Source organism: Macaca fascicularis, chromosome 3, assembly GCF_037993035.2.
Source record: "Macaca fascicularis isolate 582-1 chromosome 3, T2T-MFA8v1.1".
Lineage (NCBI taxonomy): Eukaryota > Metazoa > Chordata > Mammalia > Primates > Cercopithecidae > Macaca > Macaca fascicularis.
The window spans coordinates 176857119-176880459 of record NC_088377.1 but is presented as its reverse complement, the minus strand read 5'-3'; the positions used below and the strand labels follow the sequence as shown (position 1 = coordinate 176880459).

The 23341-nt window shown below is 47.0% G+C and overlaps 1 protein-coding gene across 4 annotated transcripts in view; it reads left to right on the top strand.

The window, feature by feature from the left end:
* Positions 1–338: 338 nt before the first annotated feature.
* The window catches only part of WDR91 (WD repeat domain 91), a 28641-nt gene continuing 5638 nt past the window's right edge, over positions 339–23341 (top strand). Inside the window, exons 1-12 of one of the 4 annotated variants that reach the window (XM_005550850.4) lie at positions 339–472; positions 2103–2282; positions 2860–3067; positions 4642–4724; positions 5748–5878; positions 7384–7549; positions 13792–13950; positions 15598–15791; positions 16858–17008; positions 18259–18353; positions 18532–18700; positions 22547–22655. In XM_005550850.4, coding sequence (XP_005550907.1) covers positions 350–472; positions 2103–2282; positions 2860–3067; positions 4642–4724; positions 5748–5878; positions 7384–7549; positions 13792–13950; positions 15598–15791; positions 16858–17008; positions 18259–18353; positions 18532–18700; positions 22547–22655 — 1768 coding nt within the window. In that variant the 5' untranslated portion in view covers positions 339–349. Of the gene's footprint in view, positions 473–2102; positions 2283–2859; positions 3068–4641; positions 4725–5747; positions 5879–7351; positions 7550–13791; positions 13951–15597; positions 15792–16857; positions 17009–18258; positions 18354–18531; positions 18701–22546; positions 22656–23341 lie in introns of those variants that run through there. The other 3 variants (XM_045387429.3, XM_045387428.2, XM_074036040.1) reach the window with 3 other exon arrangements.

The window sequence follows — 23341 nt, the reverse complement described above, 5'->3', positions numbered from 1 at the left end:
TCCAGTCTTGCTTGACTTGGGTGGCAGCCGCCACTTTCAGTAATTCAGACAAAGCCGCCGCCAGCTCCGCCAGGACCTCCCCTCGCCACCCCTCGGGCGGGGTGAGGATGACCGGAGCGGCCAGGCGGGGTGGGACTGGCTCAGGGGCGGGGCCTCGGGCGAGCCGGGGGCGGGGCGCCAGCAGAGGGGCGGGGCCTCAGGCTGAGGCGCCCGGTGCGCGCGGACTGGTAGGCCTGTCTCGTCGTGACGTGCTCGGCGCCCGCGCCCGGCCCCGCCCCCTCCCTCCCAGGCCCCGCCCCTCCGTCGCTCCGTCCCTCGCCGCTGCACCCCTAAAGACCGTGGCGCTGCGATGGCGGAGGCCGTGGAGCGCACTGACGAGCTGGTCCGCGAGTACCTGCTCTTCCGCGGGTTCACGCACACACTGCGGCAGCTGGACGCCGAGATCAAGGCGGACAAGGAGAAGGGGTTCCGGGTGAGGGCCGGCGGGAGCGGCGCGGGCAGAGGCGGCCCGAGGGGGCCGGGGAGCGGGCTTCCCCCAGCACTGCCTCCGGGGCGGGAGCGGCGCTGTCACTCGCGCCGGGGCGCGGGAGACCTCAGCGCGTCCGACCCCAGCTTGACGGATGAGGAACTGAGGCCCTCAGACGGACAGGACCTGCCTGAAGCCGCCCCCCGAGTCAGGAGCGTCGCCGAAGCTGGAGCCCCGATGTCCCGGCTTCTGGTCCAGGGTTCTGTCTCCACTCCAGCCTCCTTGGCCAGGATGGCGATGAGGTTTTAGGAGCCGAGGTTAGGTAGATGGTTGCGTTTTGGCAACAGATATTCGTGTTGGCTTCCAATGGCAGTGGAAGCAAGGAAGTCTGCAGTTCAAAACATTAGCTGTGTTCAAGTACCTGCGGTGTTTGTTTAAAATGGCCTCGTCAGGGACTCCTTGGCAGTTTTGCTTCTGTAGTTGTGGAAGACCTCATGGCACATTAGATAAACCCAAACTTCCCTTACTCTAAAATGATTTTGCATTGCGAGGTTCTTGGAATGTATCTGTGTGTGATTTGTATGTTTGTATGTACTGACTTCAATGAGAGGCAGTGAGCTAACAGCAAGAGCACTGGAGGGGAGTTAGGAGATCTGGTTTCCTGCCTGGCCAAGGTTAGTGGCTACTTAGTGGCAAAAGCAAATCATTCCAGCCCTCTGGGCCTCAGTGGCCTGATCTACAAGCTAGGGGCGTTGGATTGGTATTGATATCTAAACCTTTTTCCAGATTCTGTACTCTGCTGTAATTGCTCCTCACAAGGAGGTGACTTCCTTGGCTGACACTCTGAGCAGCTACCACGGCTTCGGTGGAACTCTGATGACTTGAAGGAGTCAGTCCGTGCACCTCCTTATGATCCTTGGTATCCAGGAATTGTGGAGATCCTCTCATACTCTCTTCTTTCCACCCCACCCCCTTTTTAAAAAATGTGAGGTAACTGAGACTACAGTTAAGCAACAATGCCGTTTTTGTTTTTTTTGTTTTTTTTTTGAGACAGAGTCTCACTCTGTCACTTAGGCTGGAGTGCAGTGGCACGATCTTGGCTCACTGCAACATCTGCCTCCTGGGTTCAAGCGATTCTCCTGCCTCAGCCTCTTGAGTAGCTGGGATTACAGGTGCACGCCACAACACCCGGCTAATTTTTGTATTTTTAGTAGAGTCGGAGTTTCACCATGTTGGCAAGGTTGGTCTCGAACTCCTGACCTCAGGTGATCCACCCGCCTCGGCCTCCCAAAATGCAGGGATTACAGGTGTGAGCCACGGTGCCTGGTCTGGCACTGCCAAATTGATCAAATAAGTCAGAGGCAGATCCAAGATCTCGAGCCAGATCTCTTACGTTCTGGGCCAGAGCCCTTTTACACCTGAAATTTCTGTGCTTGCTAGAGGGTCAAACCACTTCTCTAACTCAGAAAACTACTGAAAAACCGTTGCATTAGTATGTTTTGAAAATGTTATAGATTGCTAACTTACGAATTTTTTTTTACACCCAGAAGCCATGACAAGAGGAAAAAACTTTATCCATGGAGGGGAGAATTCCCTTCCGTCCCTTACCATCTTCTCCATCCATGTTTCTCACCAGGTGGATAAGATTGTGGACCAGCTGCAGCAGTTAATGCAGGTGTATGACTTGGCTGCCCTTCGGGATTATTGGAGCTACTTGGAGCGTCGACTCTTCAGCCGCTTGGAGGATATATACAGACCCACCATCCACAAGCTGAAAACCAGCCTGTTTCGCTTTTATCTTGTCTACACAATCCAGGTACCTGTTGATTCAGGGGTTCTGTTTCCCTTGATGGAAGGAGCTCTTTGATCCTGAAATAGATTTTCTTCCAGTTCCTAGAGAGGACTCTGTATGTGACTATGGGAAAGAGTGCAGCAGTTACAGTGCAATTATTTTTGGCTGTTTTCCTTCTTTTTTTTCCTTGCCGTCATCTGTAGATCATCTGACTTGTCTTCCCCATTCCTATTTCCTTTTTTATTCTAAGCACATAAGCTTAAAACAAAGGTGGTATTTTAAAGAATATAAGTAGCTGGGTTAAAGTTTGAGTAATAAAGATGATAGCTGACCTGGAGGAATGAGTCACTTAGTTATTTGAACATCAGCTAGGGATTAATTTTTAGGATGGGATTTATCATTAGAACTTCAGTTTAAACCAGCTTTGAAATGACAAGTTCCTTGAGAAAAGAGTGATGATTTCCTTTATATTATGGCATTTTATTTTGCCACTTACCTGGCAGGCTGATAGCCAAAGGTTGTCTGCTGTGCGGTGATGAAGAGTCTTACCTCTGGATTTCCGTCTCTTCTGCCTCCTTGCTACCTCCTTGTGTCTTGGCAGACAAACAGAAATGACAAGGCTCAGGAATTCTTTGCGAAGCAGGCCACAGAACTCCAGAACCAGGCTGAGTGGAAGGATTGGTTTGTCCTGCCCTTCCTGCCATCTCCGGACACCAACCCCACCTTTGCTACCTACTTTTCTCGACAGTGGGCCGACACCTTCATTGTGTCCCTGCACAACTTCCTGAGCGTCCTGTTTCAGTGCATGCATATCCTTTCAGTTGCCTGGGGCTGAGGACCCAGCCTGAGGCCCCTAGACCTCGGGATCAATAGCCCTGCTCTCCATACAGGCATTTCTTCTACAAAAATGCCCGGGGACCATTTTCATGGGTCATATGAGGGGACTGGACAAATTGTGGTTGTTTTTGTCAGTAAGCCAGGGAATCACGAATCTTAGTTCTGACACTGTGCTGCTGAAGTATTAGCTGACGTGTGGGCAGGGACAGTGGTAGCAGTGGAGTGCTAGCACCGACTTTGTCAGCAGGCACTGGGGTTGGAAGGCAGCTGCTGCTTGGAGAAACTGGGCAGCCTTGAGAGTATCCTCTCTGTGCATGAAACATGTTCCAAGGGATATACCTTTGCTGGGATTAGGTACAGATGAGAAGACTTCTTGGGTTGGAACTTTTGCCTGCGTTAGTGTTTGAGTTATTGTCTCTAATAGTAACTTCAGTGTTCCTTGAGTTGCCAGAAAACACAGTAGCTTTAAGAATATATATGCGGATATTTGCGAGGGGGAATGAATGAGAATGCAGGTAAATAATTTATGGCCTACCAAACGTATAAGCCAGAGCTCCCGAGGCCATCGTTCATACTGTCTAGGCTGGAAATTTAGAGGAGGAGAAGGGAGTCTGGCTTGAATGGGGCTGGCTGGTGAGGCACTGATAAATTTGGGTGTTTAGAGGCCCACCCATGGGCGGGCATTTTGGCCTCTGGGAGGAACACTTTGTGGTGGAGGTGGGAAGGGCACCTTTCTGTGGGCACCTTTCTGTGCCACAGATGAGTGTGAATTCCACCCTTGCCAGAGCTGCTTTGTTTCCTCCCCCTTGCTCCCTCCCTTCATCCTGAGGGCTCTCCAGTTAGTCTCGTGGGCCCTCCAGTGAAATCGAAACTGTCACTCAAAGTCTTTTCAGTGGTCCTCAAACTAGGTTACACACATACGGGCTCCAGTCCTCTTTCCAGTTCTGAGGCGCTGTCTGCTCTGTGCTCCTCCTAACTGAGGCTGCCTGAGGCAGTGGAGAAGGGCTAGTATCGCAAGCTAGATTGTGGTTGTTCTTGGGGCGGCCATGCCATCTGCAGAAAGCTTTCTCTTCTCAGTCCAAACCTTTGCCAGGGAGAGGCTCAATCTGGGAGGCGAAGCCAAGTGACTGGTCTTTTCTGCCTCACTGGCTGTATTCTTGTGGAGCCACTGGCCTCCAGGGCTGCTTTTAGCTGAATGTACTGACCTCCCTAAAGCTCAGACTGGCTTTGAAGTTCACTGGATACTAGCTGTTTGCTGCTGGTATTTGAGAGAAAATGCTTAGGTTTGGATTTATGTCCCCTCTGTGGGCTGGCCAGGCAGATGGTCGTGTGTCTGTGAGTCTGTCCGAATGAAATGAGGCCAGACCTAGAGAAAGTGTTGGAGACAAGGGAGCGACTATTTCATTAAGCCCACAAGAGCCCACGGCACCGCTCCTGTACTCTGTTCTCTGTGTCCCTGTGTCTCATGTGTTTTACTGATGTGTCAAAGGTTTGGGAAGGAGTTTTAAACATTTCACGGGCTGGCTTATTCTTTAACTTTGTGCACCAGTCCCTGTGATCCTGAACTTTGATGCGGAGTGTCAGAGGACTAACCAGATTCAAGAAGAAAATGAAGTTCTGCGTCAGAAGGTTTGTTCTGAATAGGCTTGTTCCTGGGGAAGTACTTCTGCTTTTTGTGTGTAAAATTAGGTAGTGGCAGTGGAAGACTATATTAATCAGCTTTTCACTGCCACTACCTAATTTCTCAGATGGAAATGAGTTACCAGAAAGTCAGTATTGGGAATTTGGAGAGTAACAGTCTCTCAAAACCAGAGGTGAGATTCATATTTTAAGTCAGATATATAGCATGAACAATATAGTAACAGTAATTAACTTTTAAGGAGAAAAAGACTATATGCATCCATGCCACCTTATAACTAACCTGTTTTCGTATGTCTGTTTCATCTTTCCACATATAGCTATATATGTGTATGTATATATACACATATGTAAACTATACGTATATGTATATATGTAAACGATATATGTAAACTATATATATACACACACACACATAGATATATAGTTTACAACCCAGATATAATTTAGTTGTTCCTACTCAGCTATATGCTTCTCTAGTTTGATAAAACAGTAGAGCCAGGGGACCCACATTTGCCTGTACATTTTGCCTGAGGAACATTTCTCTTTCCTGAAATTAAGATCTCTATAGGTAATATTGTTAGGAAAAGGAAGATTATAGGCTGTTTAGGTTATGGGGTTTAAGATTCTTGGGTTTTGAGGTGTGTGTATATGTAGTTTTCTTCAGGCAAAAGGTTAAAAACGCTGTAATTCATTAAATTTTTTTTCCCATTCCAAAGAGCAAAGCAGGATGGGTGGAGCTATTTTTCTCAGTGAGTCTAGGAGGAAGCAAGTCAAATGATTAAAAAGAAAATGGGTTTTGGATTTCTAATGGTTTTTGGTTTTCTCACCTCATTGTTCAGTGACAGCAGTCACTTTTCCTAGTCTGCAGTGAGCAGAGTGAGATGGGCCCCTTGATGCTGAGGCGGGTGGCACTCAGACCAGTGGGCTTGGATGCAATGTGTCTAGATATCTTCCTCCGCAGAGGGAAGGTTAGGTGAGATCATTGGCTAACTCAGCCCTACCCCTGTGTAGCTTTTTGCATTGCAAGCTGAAATCCACCGACTAAAGAAAGAGGAGCAACAGCCAGAAGAGGAAGAGGCCTTGGTCCAACACAAATTGCCTCTTTATGTCTCCAACATGGACCGCCTGGGGGACTCGGAACTGTGAGTGTGTGTGACGGCCCTCTCCTTTTCTCTGCCCTCTGTGCTCTCAGCCCCACCATTCCCTCTGATCTTGCCTTGCCTGTAGCCTTCTGTGCCTGCTGAAGGAGAATTGCGGAAGAGCCTCCTGGCACACACTGCTCTTGCTTGAGAGCTTTATTTTTATTTTTAGAGATGGAGTCTCGCTCTGTCGCCCAGGCTAGAGTGCCGTGGCACAACATTGGCTCAAAGCAACCTCTGCCTCCTGGGTTCGAGAGACTCTCCTGCCTCACCTCCCAAGCAGCTGGGATTACAAGTGCATGCCACCATGCCTGGCTAATTTTTGTTGTATTTTTGGTAGAGATGGGATTTCATCATATTGGCCAGGCTAGTCTCAAACTCCTGACCTCAAGTGATCCACCTGCCTTGGCCTCCCAAAGTGCTGGGATTACAGGCATGAGCCACCACGTCCAGCCTAGCTTCAGAGCTTTATGAGTAAGGTCCCCATGGCCTCAAAAGTCCTCTAGGAGTTCTGAGCCTCCAAGCCTGTGGCTGTGCCTAGAGCTGGGGAACTGCACAGCTCTGCCAACTCTACATCCAGATATGTGTAGCCTGGATAAATAAAAACACAACCACTGTGGTAAAGTCTTGGGAAGGTTTTGTGCATTGGAAGGAGCATCTCATGTATGGAAAGATTGATAACCACAGGTTGGATGCATTCCTCAGTAGAAGCATGCACCTCTCTGATGGTTTAAAGAGGAAGGCAGATTAGAGAGAGGTATTTGACCTTCAGAAACAGCCAGTTAAAGCAGAAGCCCCAGCTGGTGATAATAATAGTAGTGGTTGAAGAAACAGAGGTACACACAGGTGAGGAAGATAGTGATTGGTGAGTCATGATGCAAACCCAGGCAGCCGGATTCCAGACCTCCACATAACCAAGTACTGCACCAGATGACATAGCTCTGGTGGTGGAGCCAGTGCTTTCAGATGGAAATAAAATGCGAGCCAAATATGTAATTTAACTTTTTTAGTAGCTATGTTAAAAAAAAAAAAACAAAAAAACAACAAGATGAATTTTAGTGATATATTTTATTTGGCCTAGTATATTCAAAACATCATTTCAATATGTAATGGATATAAACAAAATGTTAATGAGCTATGTTATACTTCTTTTCATGCCAAGTCTTTGAATTCCAGTGTGAATTTTACATCTCTAGCACATCTTGATTTGGACTAACCACTTTTCATGTGCTCAGTAGCACACGTGACCAGTGGCTATCAGACAAGACAGCTCTGAGTTTACTGTGACCCTCAAAGAAGAGCCGCAGACTTCACCCTTGTAACAGATAAGCTGCTGGCTCCCTTCGTACAAAAAAATGATACCAAGGATAATACCACCTTAAAGCCCAGCCTCCTGGACCTGACCCAGGCCTGGTCACTTAATATCATCCATAGCCCGGGAGGTCTATGTTCTTGGTTTTCCACATCCCGTTTCAGCCCTCTGACCCTGTGGTGTGTTTGCTGACCAGTGCCATGGTGTGCAGCCAAAGGAATGCCTCCCTCTCCCAGTCACCTCGCGTGGGCTTCCTGTCCTCGCTGCTGCCTCAGAGTAAGAAGAGCCCCTCAAGGTTGTCACCTGCCCAGGGCCCTCCTCAAGCTCAGAGCTCGGCCAAGAAAGAGTCCTTCGGTGGTCAGGTAAGCACAAGTCCTGCCTCTCTAACTGTGGCCAAGAAGCCCTTGACGACTGCCTGTGCTTCCAGACCTCCTGGTCAAGTGTAGACTTATTTGCCCTCCCTTTAGGACTGATTTCTTGGGCATGTTGATGAGATTCTAAATTGACATCTCATTACCTTTCTTTCCCCTTCCCTGCCTTTACTCTCAGAAAGTGATGGTTCTGCAGGATGAGAATCTAGATAAGACTGTAGCGGAGGAACTGGGAGGAGAAGGAGGAAAATCTACCGAATGCGTTCTGGCTGCCCGCTCCATCTTCACCTGTGGCTAGACTGCAGGCACTGTGGTGTTTGAGATGCTAGGTAGATGCTTGTGCACTGATCAAGGCAGTGCCAGACCTCACACCCCGGTCTCCTGACCCAAGGGATTGCCTTCCCCTGCCTGCACTCCTGTGCCAGTTCTCTGAAGGCTGTGATGCTTCCTGGGTGAAGTAGTAGATCTGATGACAGGAAGCAGGCTTTGAAGAGTCTCCCTCTTTTCTCATAAATTTCCTATGAACTCATGAGGGCTTATGACTGTGTTTTGGTGGCTCAAGTGTGGGTTCAGGCAATTAGAATTTTGAATTTTTGGTGATACAAAAATAGTGTTTGGCTAAAGAGTAAATCAAGAATTACCTCTGAATCCATGCATTTTGCCTACAAGTTGGTATTTGCTGATTCTGCAAAGGATTTTCACTATTTCTTACTTTTATGGAAAACTGCAAGTGGATTTTTTTTTTATGTCAGCTTACATCCCAAACGGCCAAGGGTCCTACTGACTAGTTTAACTAACAGACACTGTCAGAATTCATTACTTTCAAAAATGCCTGCAGACTGTTTATTGCTTGCATAGGGACACTTTCTCTTTGAGTGCATTATTAGTTGCAGTCATAGTCTGTGGCTTCTTCTCTTACCAGCCTCGGCGTGAGACCAGTTGCAAGTGGCACATTAGTTTGGGGCTGCTTGCTGTACCCAGGGAGGTAGGGGTCTGCCTCAGGCTGCCATTGGAATATAGCACTTGGGCTGGGTATTGTTGAGCTGGAGACACTGAGCAGGACACTGGATCAGAAAGAGCATGGGCTTTGGGGCCAGGCAACTTTACGTTTAGCTCTGGCTCCTCGTTTTTCATTGGTGCTCAGATTGCTTAAACTCACCCCAGTTTGCTTGGGATGATAATAATAGTATTTACTCCCCAGGGGAGGATGAATTGAGTGGCTAGAAGAAGAGTGCTTGGCAGAGGGTCAGCACTCAGTAAACGTTGGTAGTAGAAGTTATATTCCTGCAGGCCCTGGCCTACGTTAGTTCTGAGACCTAAAGTGCCATTAATGCAAAAAAAACTATAATCTTAGCAGCCATGAGGGTTCAGGCAGTTAAAACTCAATCATGGTTACTCCTATGAATATTTTTCTGAAATTCAAATCTTAAAGTTAGAATTCCAGTTCTGTGGAATGTGGCCGAGTAAGCTGTACTGCTTGCTTTCTGGATCTCTCACTGTGCAACATTTTATAAGTTTAATAAGTGACATGTGGAATGTTGAGTCCTTTGAAATGAGCTTGAAATTATGAAATTCAATTTCATTAACTTGAAAGAAAACATAGAGACAGCTTCTGTGGGAGTAAGCTGTGGCCATACTGTATGTGGTTTGGAACTGTGTGTCACATGGTGAGGTTGAAATGAGATTGGAAATTACTTGTGCAGTTTACAGCTAAGCAATGGGGATAAGAATGTGTGATTTGCAGTAAAACATGCCTTACCTTTCCTCTAAAATATAATGGAACAAAGATTGGGTCACTGTGTGGTATGTTAACAGAGCAGTTTGTAGTTCTTCAGTGAAGATGAAAGATATCTCTAATCTAAAAAACCCAATAGTCAGGTCACTTGTTTTTTATTAGTGGTAGATGAGTTAGATTCAGCATTAATGTTTCACTTCTAAAAATAACTAGTAGATTTGAGGTTCAAGAAAATCACAGAATTTTAGAGTTAGAGGGAAGCTCGAAGGTCATCTGGCCCACCTTCTGCTGAGTATAGGAGTACACTGTCTGGATTGATTGCCTCCTAAGATGCAGTGCTCACTGCTTGTCAAAGCAGGAACATATGCATGTTAGAAAGCTATTAGAAGAAACTTCTTTATGACTTTTCCTCACGGATCTTAGCTTAGCCCTTTGGAGCTACATAGAATAATAAGGCTTATTGTATAGAATGATTCTTCCTATGTTTTCCATGCTAAGCACTCTTGTTCATCCTCCCTTCAACTCCCACCTCAACTGTTTGTCCCTATGGCATGATTTCCCCTCACATCCTGGGCCCCCTGCTCTGTGGGGACATTCTAATGTTTCAATCCCACTATTACAATTAATGCCCAAATTTGAGTGTACGATTCCAGATGCTCTCTCACAGATACTAAATGCACGGCATGGAAGGATCACTTCCTGCCATTTTGATGATATACTGCTTTGAACTCAGTACACAATGGCATTGGTTTTTAAATAAGCCACATTGCTTTATTAGTGTAGATTAAACATGTCATCTTTTTTCCTTGCTACTACCACACCAGAGCCCTTCTTTTTTTTGTACTGTTAAAGAATAAGCACACACACAAAAAATAGGCTGTATTTTATTGTTAAATTAGCAATATTGTAAAAATGATTAGACTTTCCTATCTTAAATATAATTTATAGAGAGCGTTGTAAATTTTGCTCACATCAGCATTTTGTCTGCTTGTAATTGGTTGCTGTACCCGTTGTCATTATTACTGAAACGTTCATAGCATTATTCTTGTAAAATAGATGGCAAAATAAATGCAAAATAGATTGCTTTTATATTGAAAGCCTGGCAAATACTCTCCAGGCTTTCAATATGAGTCTGGAGGCAATTTTTTTTTTTTTTGGTGGTAATAACTGCAAAACTACACTTCCCAAGCCCTTCTAGGATCTCTAATTATAATAGCCAGGGAAGGCACATCCATAGCAGGCTTGCCTGGGCTGCTGCTTGGCTCACACAGCCTGTAGTTTATACTCCATCCTTCCCGCCAGCAATAATTCTGCTCCTTTTACACCCACTTGGTGAGCAGTGGAAATTACCTCATTATAGAGATAATCTTTAATCGGCTGTAATGTAAGGCAAGCAAAGCATCCACAAACTTCTGTGTTTGTGACTCTTATTAGTGTCAAATTACCTCCCAGTTACTGAGAAGTAAGTGGTCACAACCACTGCCCTGAAGGTTTTTCCCAAGGATCTTGACAGGAAGGGGAAAGCCTGTCTTTCTTTCTGGGATTTCTGTGGTATGAGGGCCTGTTTTCTGGGTAACTTTGTTTAGCTTCAGGTGAGAACAAATTACTGGAACTTGTTTCCTGCTCCCTCTGGATGGCTGCCATCCTGGTAAGCTCTGTGAGGCTCTGGAATCCCTCCTGACCTACTCAGTCCACCGGAAATTAATGGGTATCAACTTATGTCTATCTCCAGAGTGAGAAGGTCAAATGATAAGACAGAGGTTACCATGTCTCTCTTGAACTGTAGGAGTCAGGTAGATTATGACAGAATATACTTTAGACTCTTGGGATGTTCTATTATTTGAAGCCAGCGGTTAAAGACTATTATGAGGGTTGCACTTAAAATGAAATAAAACTTTCAATTAACAGTTACTTCATCTGTCCATCAGTCCATCCATTTGTCTATTTAGCCAGTCATGAATGAGTGCCCAGCTTATGCGAGGTGTGGTGCTGGGTGCTAAGGTTACAAAGATGTGTAAGGTAGAGTCACAGTAGTAGAAGCTTCCAGAAGGGTGCGAGCTTCTCTTTGTGCAAGTGTCATTGTCCAGAGGGTACACAGTTCTGCTGACGTCTTTCATTCTCTCCAGCTCTTTACCCATACGCAAGTGCTTGGCCATAATTGTATGGATTTGTTTGAAGGTAATGACTTACATTGCATTGTGACTTTACCCCTTTTTCCTTAGTTTTGTCTTGTTTTTTTTTTTTTTTTAGCTTTTTATTTCTGAAAAATTAACAGTTGTCAGTAAGCCTTCACTTGTTATGTACATTTGTGGCTAGACACAAATTGGCCTTCACCTACTTATTAAAAAGTTTTGTGGACAATCGCATTCACCAGCTTTTAATATATTACTATCTTCTTCTTCTTCTTCAGTGACTAACATAGATTTAAGGAGAAAGGAGAACTTCTCTCTCCTCTTCTTTAAGGAAAATCTGATAGGTCATGCTTAGGTCCATCACTCTCTTGGCATAAACTGCCCTATCATTGTAAAGGCAGTTCTTCTCTGTACCAGAGGCCTTCCTTGCTATCTTGACTTGCGAAGGAAGTATTACCTTTGTACTTCTCAGTGTTTTATTGTTTGCTCTTGCTGGGGAAGTGTTACAAGTGGCTTTCAAATCAGCAAGAGGAATTTGAAACCACCTCCTTCCATCAATATTCACCAATTGAATTGAGCACTCTTTACTGTTGCTGAAAAAGGAAAAGACACCATTTATCCAGTGGAGGGGCTGAATAAGGCAGGAAGGGGCCCATAAAGTGCCTGTCTCCCTCTGTAACAGTTCCCACCTTTGTTCCCAAGGCAGAGTCCCCCTGTGACCCATGTACAGCGTGGCATACATGTAGCAGTGCAGAATGTGGCAGTGGCACCTCCTGGACTGTGATGTGACTGCTCGGTGTTTGCATTTTCAGTGATTTGTTCTTATGGGGGTTTCAGAGCCTTGTCTTGAAACAGGACACGACACAACTGCCTACCACCTCCCCAGATCTTAGCCTTGACAGCCAACTCCAACAGGCCACCTCCCCATTCCATCTCTCTGAAACTCTCTGAGGAGTGGACATTACCTCTCCGTGGCTTTTGTCCTCCCAGGACCCATACACAATTGTTATTGACACAGTTCTAATACTTCGAATTAAATGTGTTTGTGGCGGATTGAGACAGGTTTACCACCTTTTCTTGATTCACGGAAGTACTTGGAGTTTATAAACAGGCCAAAAATAGCAAATACCCTGCAGGTTAGCCATGGTTTGGTTCCAGGTAAGCTAATAGTCCTTTAAAATTTTCTTTCTTAACTGTTCCCATGGCTGCAGGATTCCAAGGACTCCATGTTAATCATTTTAAATTGTTTACTGTTGACATAAAAAATAACAAGTAGAAGAACTGGAAAGCAGTAGGTAGACTTTGATTGAGTTTCTTCTCTTCACTTAGGGCTTGTGTAGAAATGGTTTCTCAAGAAGACTGGTCTCAAACCTGAGTGGCTGTTTGCATTCATATCTCTTGGCTAAAAGTGTAAAAACTGAGGGTGAGGGTGTTTGAGCATCACAATTTGTGGGTATACACCCGGAAAAAGAAAGCCCTGCACAACAGTCTGGAAAGGTGCGGGGTGGCAGCTCCTTTTAAGAGTTTCTAGATTAAGAATAGAGACTTCTTCTGTCTATATGCTTGGGGTGGGGATGATCAAATTCATTCCCTCTTGTTATAACTTAGTTGACCCTATCACTCTTGTTATGAAAAGGAGCCAGAAAATACCAGTTTATTTCCTGTCCGATTTATCTTTCTTAATGTTCCTTGGGTTTTCAACAATTTCGGTTAGAATTTCTGGTTTTCTAGTAATCATTTTAAAACATCTCAGTATTTGTTAATATTAGCTGCTTTAGTCCACACTTGGCCCAAAACAAGAGAGGGTACTGTGTTCCATTTCCCTCCAGAGGCGATTGCTTGTTGCATAAATAATTTTTAGATTGCCCAAAAATATTGTTGCTTATAAATGTGTATAACACCAAGCATAGGCCCCGGCTTTCCTTAGTCATCACTTAGTAAGTGCTGGCTCTTCCCCCTCAACTAGACTAAATTGTTCCGATTAGATCAAGATGACATCTCCCTCCAGATGAGAGATACTGCAGGATGAGGATTGCAGGTGACCTGTCCTCTTAACAGGTAGAGGACAGAAAGGAGGAGGTCATAGCAGGGGCTATGACCTTACCTACCTAGTTAAGCCAACACCATTTTAACCACCTGCCCCCAACCCACTGTGCCCCCACCACCACCCCCTTGCCCTGCCCACTGCCTCCCCCCTGTGTCCCCTCCTGCCCACTGCCTCCCCGCCCCCCGCCTGCCCAGGGCTGACCTTACCTGGGAGCTGTAGTGTAGAGGAGCCACTCCCTGGTTCTTGCTGCTTTCCTGGCATGCTTATCATGGCCTAGGCAGATGGGAAGAGACTTCACAGCCAGCTTCTTTTCCTCTAGGGCACGAAGGGAAAGGACCCGATGTCAGGAGCCAAGGATGGGAAGAGCCTCCTCAGCGGGCTGGCCACTGGGGAGTCCGGCTGGTCACAGCACCGGCAGCGGCGCCTGCAGGACCACGGCAAGGAGAGGAAGGAGCTTTTCTCCACAACCACTTCCCAGGTATGGGGTTGTCCTGAACACCCCTGGGGACACTCACGCAGCTACTGAGGAGCAATGTGGAGGGCCTCCTCTTCTCTCCTCTGAGTCTGCTGCTGTGCGGAGTGTGCTTTTGCCTAATTGGTTTTAATGGCTTGTATTTTCGTTGTTTGGGTTCATCATTTGCCTGGCTCTTCTGTGGTGCATTTCTCCCATGCGCATTTCCCTAAGTAGGGACCGGAAAATACAGGCCTCTGGAAGTGCTCCCAGAAGATGACTTCTGTGATTAAGCTGGCTTGGGAACCTTTGCATACTCATCCTTCCCTTAGGTTAATTGTGCTTAGCAGCCTGTCCTGGGCTCCTGGAGACCTGGTTCCCTCGGTTCACCCAGTCACTCAGACTTGCTTGGTCACAGGATTCCTTTCTCTTGTGCTGCCTGAGGCCCAGCTGCCTGCATTGCTGCACTGAGGGTCATGTGCCCACACAGTGGGAGGCTGTGGCCCAGGCCCTTCTGTGCTGAGCCCTGGGCTCTGGGGACTCCCCTCATTGGCCAATGTGGGCCATGGCCTGCTCTTTGTGGCATTACAGCTCCTTCTGCTTCTGCCAGATACTCCTGATTGATGGCAAAGTCTAAGGTGTTTACTGGTTCTCTTGCTCAAGTCACCTTCTTGACCATTTATCTCATAACTGAGGCTATTTGCCTGTTTTAAAGGCATTTCCTCATTAACAGCCCACTACTGTGGTGACAACGGACCCTTAAGGCTCAGATTATAAGTTCTGGCATTTCAAGATTCAAGATGTGCTTGGGGGCCAGCCACAGCCCCATAAGGTCTGAAGATCCTCTGTTATTATTTTTTATTGTTGAACTCCTCATCCAGCCTCTCTGAGGAAGCACTTGCAGGAGCATCCGGACCCCAGGGCTGGTAGAGAGTGCCCTGGCCGATGCCCCCAGCCTGGATTGTGTCTGGGTGAGCACCAGATGGTAGCCAGCACCTGCTGCCCCAGGGATGCAGAGACTGGGCAGCTTTGAACCCCCAGCGGCCCTTGGGTCTCTGTCTTTTTTACTGGCCAGTTGTGTCTGTTTCTTAGTTTCTCAGTGCCCACCTTTCAGGAGGGCTGGTGGGCCTAGGGGTGCACTGGAAAGGGGCCGGGCTTACCTGTCACCCACCCAGCTTCATATCCAGTTTTTCCCCCTTGCCAGCCGTATGACTTTGGGCAAGAGATTTGGCTTCTCTTTCAGTCTTTTAGTTTCCACAGCTGTAAAATAGGGAAAATAATAGCATCTCTGTTCGAGGAGGACTAAATGAGAGAAATCTGTAAAATGCTCAGTGTGGTGTGTGGCCTGCACCACACATCCTCCCCCCTGGCCTGTTGTCCAGGCAGATGTGTGTCCTGGGTCCCATCAGCTGTGTCACAGAGAGGCCACAGCCCCCTTTCCTTCAGCGGGGCCTGTGTGGAGCGAAGTCTCCAGGAAGGGGCTGTCAGGGGGGCAGGCCCTGCACCCTCCCGGGGTGAGTTAAGCACTACCCTCGCAGGTCAGAGCTCTCCTCTCCTCTCTAATTACCGAGAGCCCTGCAAAATGCTGCGGCCTAGGCCTAGTCCCCCTGTGGTGTATGCCCTGGTGTGGGGGACCCTTTCCTGGCTGACTTGTCCCCGCCCTGCTTGTGACAGTGTGCAGAGAAGAAACCAGAAGCCAGTGGCCCAGAGGCTGAGCCCTGCCCAGAGCTCCACACGGAGCCAGTGGAGCCACTGACTCGGGCATCCTCGGCAGGCCCTGAGGGTGGAGGAGTCCGCCCTGAGCAGCCCTTTATTGTGCTGGGACAGGAGGAGTACGGGGAACACCACTCATCCATCATGCACTGCAGGTAGGTTGGGCCTGGGGCCAAGGAAACCCTGGGAAGCTCAGATTTTCAGGCAGCAAACGTGGAGGTGTGGCCAGCAGGAGATGGCAGAGAATGGGGGCTTGGACGAGGGCCACAGTCATGGCTAAAGAGTCATGGGAGTTGCTTGGAGCTGCCAGTGGGCTGGTCAGCCCATCTGCCCTTTGGGTTTTTTTTTGTTTTTTTTTTTGAGACAGAGTCTTGCTTTGTCGCCTAGTCTGGAGTGCAATGGCACGATCTTGGCTCACTGCAACCTTGCCCTCCCAGGCTCAAGCGATTCTTGTGCCTCAGCCCCGCAAGTAGCTAGGACTACAGATGCCTGCCACCACACCCATCTAATTTTTATATTTGTAGTAGAGACAGGGTTTCACCATGGTCAAGCCTGGTCTTGAACTTCCCGACTTCAAGTGATCTGCCCATCTCAGCCTCCCAAAATGCTGGTATTACAGGCGTAAGCCACCACACCCGGCCTCTCTGCCCTTTCTAATTGTGTTTTTCTCAGTTTTAGGAACAATTTACCCTACTTTAGCCCCCCAAACTCACTCAATTTTAATTTGCTTTATGTTGGTACTTTTAGGTAAATACCTGATTTGTAATTTACCATTTGTAAGTTTTTACTTAAGCACAGTAAAAACCTTTCAAGAACAAACCCTAGTGGGGCATAATTTTCAGCTGGTAGATGGGTTTCTCGTTTTGACAGCCCTGACAGCTCTTGGGGCCCTTGGGCTGTTCTGGAGTGTGAGTCTGGAGGCTCTAAATCTCCAGAGACTGCAAGTGGCCCCAGGGCAGGGCCCTGCAACTCTTGCTCACTGCTCTTTGCCCAGAGTTGACCAAAAGGTCCACACATGGTTGGCACTTAATAAGTATTTCTTAGACAAACAAATGAATGAATATTTCCGGAAATAGTCTATACCAGTCTTTTGAATGTAGACCTCTAGGGATTGTTTTTTAAAAACAGTAAGGAAGTCAGGAAAGCGATCATCTTGGCATTAGCGGAAGAGGATGGGGACGGAGAAGCCAGCTGACAGGCCTCCCTTTTCTCTCATCTCAGAGTGGATTGCTCTGGGAGGAGAGTCGCCAGCTTAGACGTAGATGGGGTCATCAAAGTGTGGTCCTTCAACCCCATCATGCAGACCAAAGCGTCCTCCATTTCCAAATCGCCGCTGCTGTCTTTGGAATGGGCCACCAAACGGGACAGACTGGTGAGTAATGGTGGCCTGTGGGGCCTGCTTTGCTGGCTCAGTGGAGGAATTCCCCAGGGTTCTCCACCAGCTGAGTCAAGACAGCCAAGCCAGTTCCCCTCCCTTCTCTCCATTATTGGGGATTCAGGGACACACATCCAGGACTGGCCAGAAGGCTCCTGTTGTGGGAAGGCAGTGAGGTTACCAAATTGACATTGAAATGAGCTGCAGGGGGCCTGGAACACACGGCTTCTTCCTGTCTGTGGTGGTCTGCCCTGGCGACCACCTGCCAGACTGCTGTCCCCCCATCTGTCTGTGTTTCCAGCTGCAGTTTCAGTGGGCGCCCTCCCGTGCCAGGCCCCATGGGAAGTGGCTTCCGCTGGTGAGGGGCTGGTGTTCTGTTTTGTGGTTGCCATAGGTGTTATTGTCCCCAGGAATAGTACAGTGTTCTTCCTTCTGGATTTTAGATTTGAGATAGGACTTGTAGTTAAGGAGGTAAGATTGACTTGCTGTTTTTTCTTTTACTTCATTTGTGGGGATCATACCACATAGCCCAAGATGCAAACCCTGTTTTTCTATAATTTTTGGCAGCTGAAGGGATTACCCTCATGGATGAGGACCTCAGGGCTTGCCCTGTGCCAGCGCCAGTTTGCCAAGTGAATGCCAAGGTCACACTCTACCTAATATTCCTGGGAGACATCCTCAGACCTGGGCTGCTTCTGGCACTTTCCTCTGGCACTATTATTATCTTTGAAGCTTTTCACCAAATAAGTCACAAGTTCCTGAATGCAGGGATAGCCCCTTTTATTTTTTTTCTGGAGGTCTTTATAGACCCAGAGCCAGAGCTGTCCCCTGAAAAGGCAAATGGGAGTCACCCAGGCTCCGTGGCAGTCGAAGCCAGTATGCTGGGAGGGGTGCTGGGCAGACCAAGAGTGGGAAGGAAGGGTTCCAACAGCTGGGGTTTGAAACTGAAGAAAGGGAGGATCAGAGGGCCTCATTCACCAGCCGGAACAGATGTGTCCAAGGTGACACGTCTCTCCCATTCCACAGATACTTTTTGTGGTTTTGCTTAAAGTTCAAGGTCAGCTCTCATGTCTTTGTTTAATTTTGAAATGAGGCTCATTTTAGCCAGATTTCCCCCGAACTGCCTGGATGCGTAGAGGAGGGGCCTCACCCCCGCAGCCTGCCCAGCCTCGCCCCCTCTGGAGATCCTCCCTGACTCAGCCTCACTCCATGCTATCCTTCCCACCTCACGCCCCTTGTCGTTCCAGCTCTTGCTGGGCAGTGGTGTGGGGACGGTGCGTCTCTATGACACGGAAGCCAAGAAGAATCTCTGTGAAATCAATATCAACGACGACATGCCCAGGTGAGCTCGAACCCACCCCCCACCATCAAGGCCGCAGGCTGCCAAGTGTGGTCCGCGGGGCTAGGCCTTTCCCGAGCCTTGTGCCCCATCTCCTGTGCAGGATCCAGCCTCAGGACCAGAGTGCACCCTCCCTCTGTGGGCAGGTGGAGGGTCTGACCCAGGCCCATGTGTGTTGCAGAATCCTGTCTCTTGCGTGCAGCCCCAACGGGGCCTCTTTCGTCTGTTCGGCTGCAGCTCCGAGCCTCACTTCCCAGGTGGACTTCTCAGCACCAGACATCGGCAGCAAGGGCATGAACCAGGTTCCTGGCAGGCTGCTGCTGTGGGACACAAAAACCATGAAGCAGCAGGTACGGGCCTGCCCTGTGGCTCTCTCTGGGGCCAGGCACACACTCTGCATTCCCTTGGGTTTCTGAAGAGCCTCTTCCCTCTTTTTGCTTTGGTCTCCTCAGATTTTTAATAAAGTTTTAAGTGTTGAAAAGTAGTGTACTCCAACTGGGCAGATTGTTAGTGACATGTCATTCAGAATTGTGCCACAAACTTAGGAGCCGCACAGAACCTACCAGAGGGCCCCTGTGGTTGATTTTTTAGGAGAGGACTCGTGTCTCCCTCTGACATCCTGTTAACTTAGAATTGTATGAGAATTATAGCAGCAGCAGCCAGCAGTAGCAAGGACACATGCAGATTCATAAGAAGCGAGGTGACCAGACAGCCTGTGAACTTGCTCCCAGGGGACCTGGGCACCACCTTGGAGCCGAGGACCCCTTCCTTCAAGACAGTAATAGATGCTGTAGCTGCCACCCTGAGCCCCAGAGAGACTGAATGATGCTAAACTCACCTTCCAAGGCAGTGCTACTTCTTATTAAAATGATTTGTTTCACTGCTCACAAGTCATATGGCCTTTATGTTGAACACATTGTTTCCTAATGCTGCTGGAAACTCCTACTTTCAGTTGGTTCCTGTTCCAGATGTTCAGTTTGTTCTGTTCTGCATCTGCCTGTAGAAGTGCTCTGTGTTCCCTTTGGGTCTCTCAGACCTCTCAGGCCTGTCAGGGTCACACCCGAATTCTTGACCTCCACCCCTTGCCACATCCATCCCTCCCCTCATAATTTTCCTTACTTTGGCAAATGTGCCTCATCTAGAAATTTGGGATCTTGGCCGGGCGCAGTTGCTCATGCCTGTAATCCCAGCACTTTGGGAAGCTGAGGCAGGTGGATTGCTTGAGGCCAGGAGTTCAAGTCCAGCCTGGGCAATGTAGTGAGCCCTTGTCTCTACAAAAAATTTAAAAATTAACCGGGTGTGGTGGTGCTCACTTGTAGTCCCAGCTACTTGGCAGGCTGAGGCAGGAGGATTGCTTGAGCCTGGGAGGTGGAGGCTGCAGTGAGCTGATGTGGTGCCACTGCATTCCAGCCTGGGTGACAGAGTGAGACCCTGTCTCAAACAAAACAAAACAAAACAAAAATTAGGGTTCTTCCCAGACCTTTCCTTTTCCCTCTGCTCACACAGTCCATCCATAAGCAAATGCTGCCAGTGTGTTTCCAGTCTGACCACTTCTCTGCATTTCCAGGGACATACTCTAGACCTATCTCTTGTGCCCCTCTCTGCCCACTGTCCTCTCTACCGGTTTAATTCAATTCCTCTTAGTTCGTAGCATCTTGTATTTTCCTCCAAAGCTCTCATTACAATTTGTAATTATGTGTTTACTTTTGATTTTCAAGTTTTAATTAAACATTGAATACATACAAAAGCATATTGAAATCATAGGTGTATAGTATAATGAGAAGAAAAGCAGTACAGTGAGCACCCGCAGACCCATCACAGTTTATAGAGAGCATCACCAATACTTTTAACTCTTGTGTAGCCCTTCCCAATCTTGGTCTTTTTCCCTTCCAGAAAGAACCCGTCTTGAATTTTGTCATACTGATGTCTTTTTTTTTTTTTTGAGACGGAGTCTTGCTCTGTCACCCAGGCTAGAATGCAGTGGCACAATCTCGGCTCACCACAACCTCTACCTCCTGAGTTCAAGCAGTTCTTCTGCCTCAACCTCCCAAGTAGCTGGGATTACAGGCACCCAACACCACATCCAGCTAATTTTTTTGTATTTTTAGTAGAAATGGGTTTCACCATGTTGGCCAGTCTCGAACTCTTGACCTCAGGTGATCCACCCACCTCAGCTTCCCAAAGTGCTAGGATTACAGGCATGAGCCACTGTACTCTACCTGCCTTACATTTTAAAAATTACTTTACCATGTTATTACATATCCCTAAACAACCAAATTTTTGTTTTGTGTGTTTTCTGACTCCATATAAATAGAACCACAGTGTATGTGTTTTTCTAGAATAGCTTCTTGTATTCCAGGCTGAACACTGCTTCCCTAACCTTGTGACTTGCTTCATCCTCTGGCTGCCTTTGCTGAGACTGGGACATTACCTCTCCATGTAATTGGCATTCCTTTGTTGTCTTTTCTCTCTGGCTGCTTTTAAAATCTTCTTCTCTGGCTCTCTGGGTGTGGATTTTCTGGTTTTTAAGTTTTAAAATTTATTTTTTTAAAGTTCTGCTTGGGATTTGTTTTCTGAATCAGAGGATTTATGTCTTTGTTCAATTCTGGAAAATTCTCAGTCATCATTTTTTCCAGTATTGTGGTTCTCTGATCATCTCTTGCCTTCTGAACCTCCCATTCCATATGTGTTAGAACTTGCCTCTTCCTCTTTTTTGTTTCACTTTGCGGCATTCTTGATAAGAGTTTCTTCAGATCTATCAGTTTGCTAATCTCTCCTCTACTATCCCTAGTCTTCTGTTTCATCTATTTATTAGGATGGTAATTTAAATTATTGTATTTCTCATTTTTAGAGGCTCAGCTTCACTTTTTAAAACCTGCTTTGTTGTGTTTATAGTCTCTCATTTTTACCCATATTTTCAATTCCTTATTTTATTTTGTTGAACAATTGAATGTGCTTGTATGTTGTGCGTTATAAATCTAATGTCTAAAGGTTTTGGGTCTCATTCTGCTCTGTTTCTGTGGGTGCTGGCTCCTTTTGCCTTATTTTCCTGTTTCTTATGAATTGTGATCATGGTGTTTCTTGGGCTAGTATCTCTGAGAGTATTTTGAGGTTTGGGTTGGAGGTACATTTCTTTGGATTTGCATTAGTTTTTGCCAGGTTCCTCCCATGTCAGGGCTAGTTTGTGGTTATGAATTTACAGGGAGGTAAGTTTTCTTGTTATCTCTTTCTGTGAAGTAGGTTTATTTCTAGTTCATTCCTGCACTGAAGGTATAGCTCTTTGGAGTCCCAGCTCCGTGTGACGCTTTCTTTTTTTATTTTATTTTTTCTTTTTCTTTTTTTTTGATTATACTTTAAGTTCTAGGGTACATGTGCACAATGTGCAGGTTTGTTACATATGTGCGGTTTCTTATCACCTGACCTTGGGCAGGTCACACATTGTTGTCTCCAGGCTCCTGAGCTCTTCATGGGAAGCAGAATGGGAACTTGAGTCACCTGGATCTGATTAATGCCCCATAATGAAAGGCAGCTTTGGAGTGCGCTAGTTCTGTGCATTCTTGCTTTCTCTTAGTTTTGGCCCTAGAGGATTCTTTTATTTGCCAGCTCAGTACTCTGTGTGTATTTTAAATAACATTCTATCTTGCATTTTTAATTTCAGGAGGATTATTTAGGGTTCCCAGGGTTCCATATTGTTTGAAATGATAATGTTCATTCATTATGTAATTAATAGACCTTATGTTCTATGAGGTGGTTTTGTTTGCTACTATATTTCTAAGTGTTTCTGTGGGGAGCCATAGGGCAGGTTTATTAGTGTTGTCTGTCATCAAAGGTGGTTGATGAAGTGTTATTTTCTGAGAGCAATAAGACTTTTCAATGAGAATTTGCTTGGAATGCATTCTGGTGAAGTGTAGGCTGCTAAGATATGTATTATTTATTTTATAATGGAGCAAGCATGGATTATTATCTATCTGTGGAAACCAGAATAGGCACAGAGACCTTGTTCTCAAAAGAGCACAGAAGGTCCCTGGCACAGCACTTTGGCAAAGGCTCAGATCTTTCTGATTACATGAATTTCCAGATTACATAAGGGAGGAGCTGGTGGAAAACCCAGTCTGGGGCACCTGTCTGCATTGGAATAAGCAGCATGCCTGGGCTGAGTGAAGATTGCTACTGGCATTTTTGTTTTGTTTCAATAGCTCCAGTTCTCCCTGGATCCAGAACCCATTGCTATCAACTGTACAGCCTTCAATCACAATGGGAACCTGCTGGTCACAGGGGCAGCTGATGGCGTCATCCGGCTGTTTGGTATGCAAGTGTGCTCATAGCAATCCTTGATATCTCCTTAGATGTCCCAGGCATTTTTTTTTTTGCCAATGTTGGATTTTTTTTGCCAGCTGGGCCAGAGGCTTTTGCAAAACCCTGACTTCAGATGCTTGTACTAGAGCTTAACTTTGGTCAGCGTTTTCAAAACACCCGCCATAATAGACATGGGAGGGGGTGGAGCTCAGCAGTCCTTGAGTCTTGAGTTGTTCCATCTGAGTCCTTGTCACCCATGTGAAATACAGGAGGGCACACAAGAGTACTGCCATCCTACCCACTTGCTGTGGGTAGTTCCTTCTCAAAAGCGTCAGAACAGTGCTCCTTAACCAGAGGCGTACATCAGAATCACCTGGCATGCTGTGCACAAATCCTCAGGTTGGGTTCTGTCCCCAGGAGACATCCCCAGAGCCTGGGCTGGGGAAAGGCAACTGTATCTTTAAGGGATTCCCAGGGCGCCCATGGGGAAGTTACAGAGGGTAGTTTCTTGGGTGTCTTGCTAGACTTAGGGCTCTCCAGATGAGCTCCCCCCAGGGAGTCCTGGGCCTCGCTTCTGACCTGGTGAAAGAAGCTGCCTCTGAGGCTCAGAAGCAGCCTGACATCTTGGGCAGGGGCAGCTTTATGGTGCTCACTGGGTCCTGGGTGCCTGCCATTGGCCTCAGAACGGCTGTCAG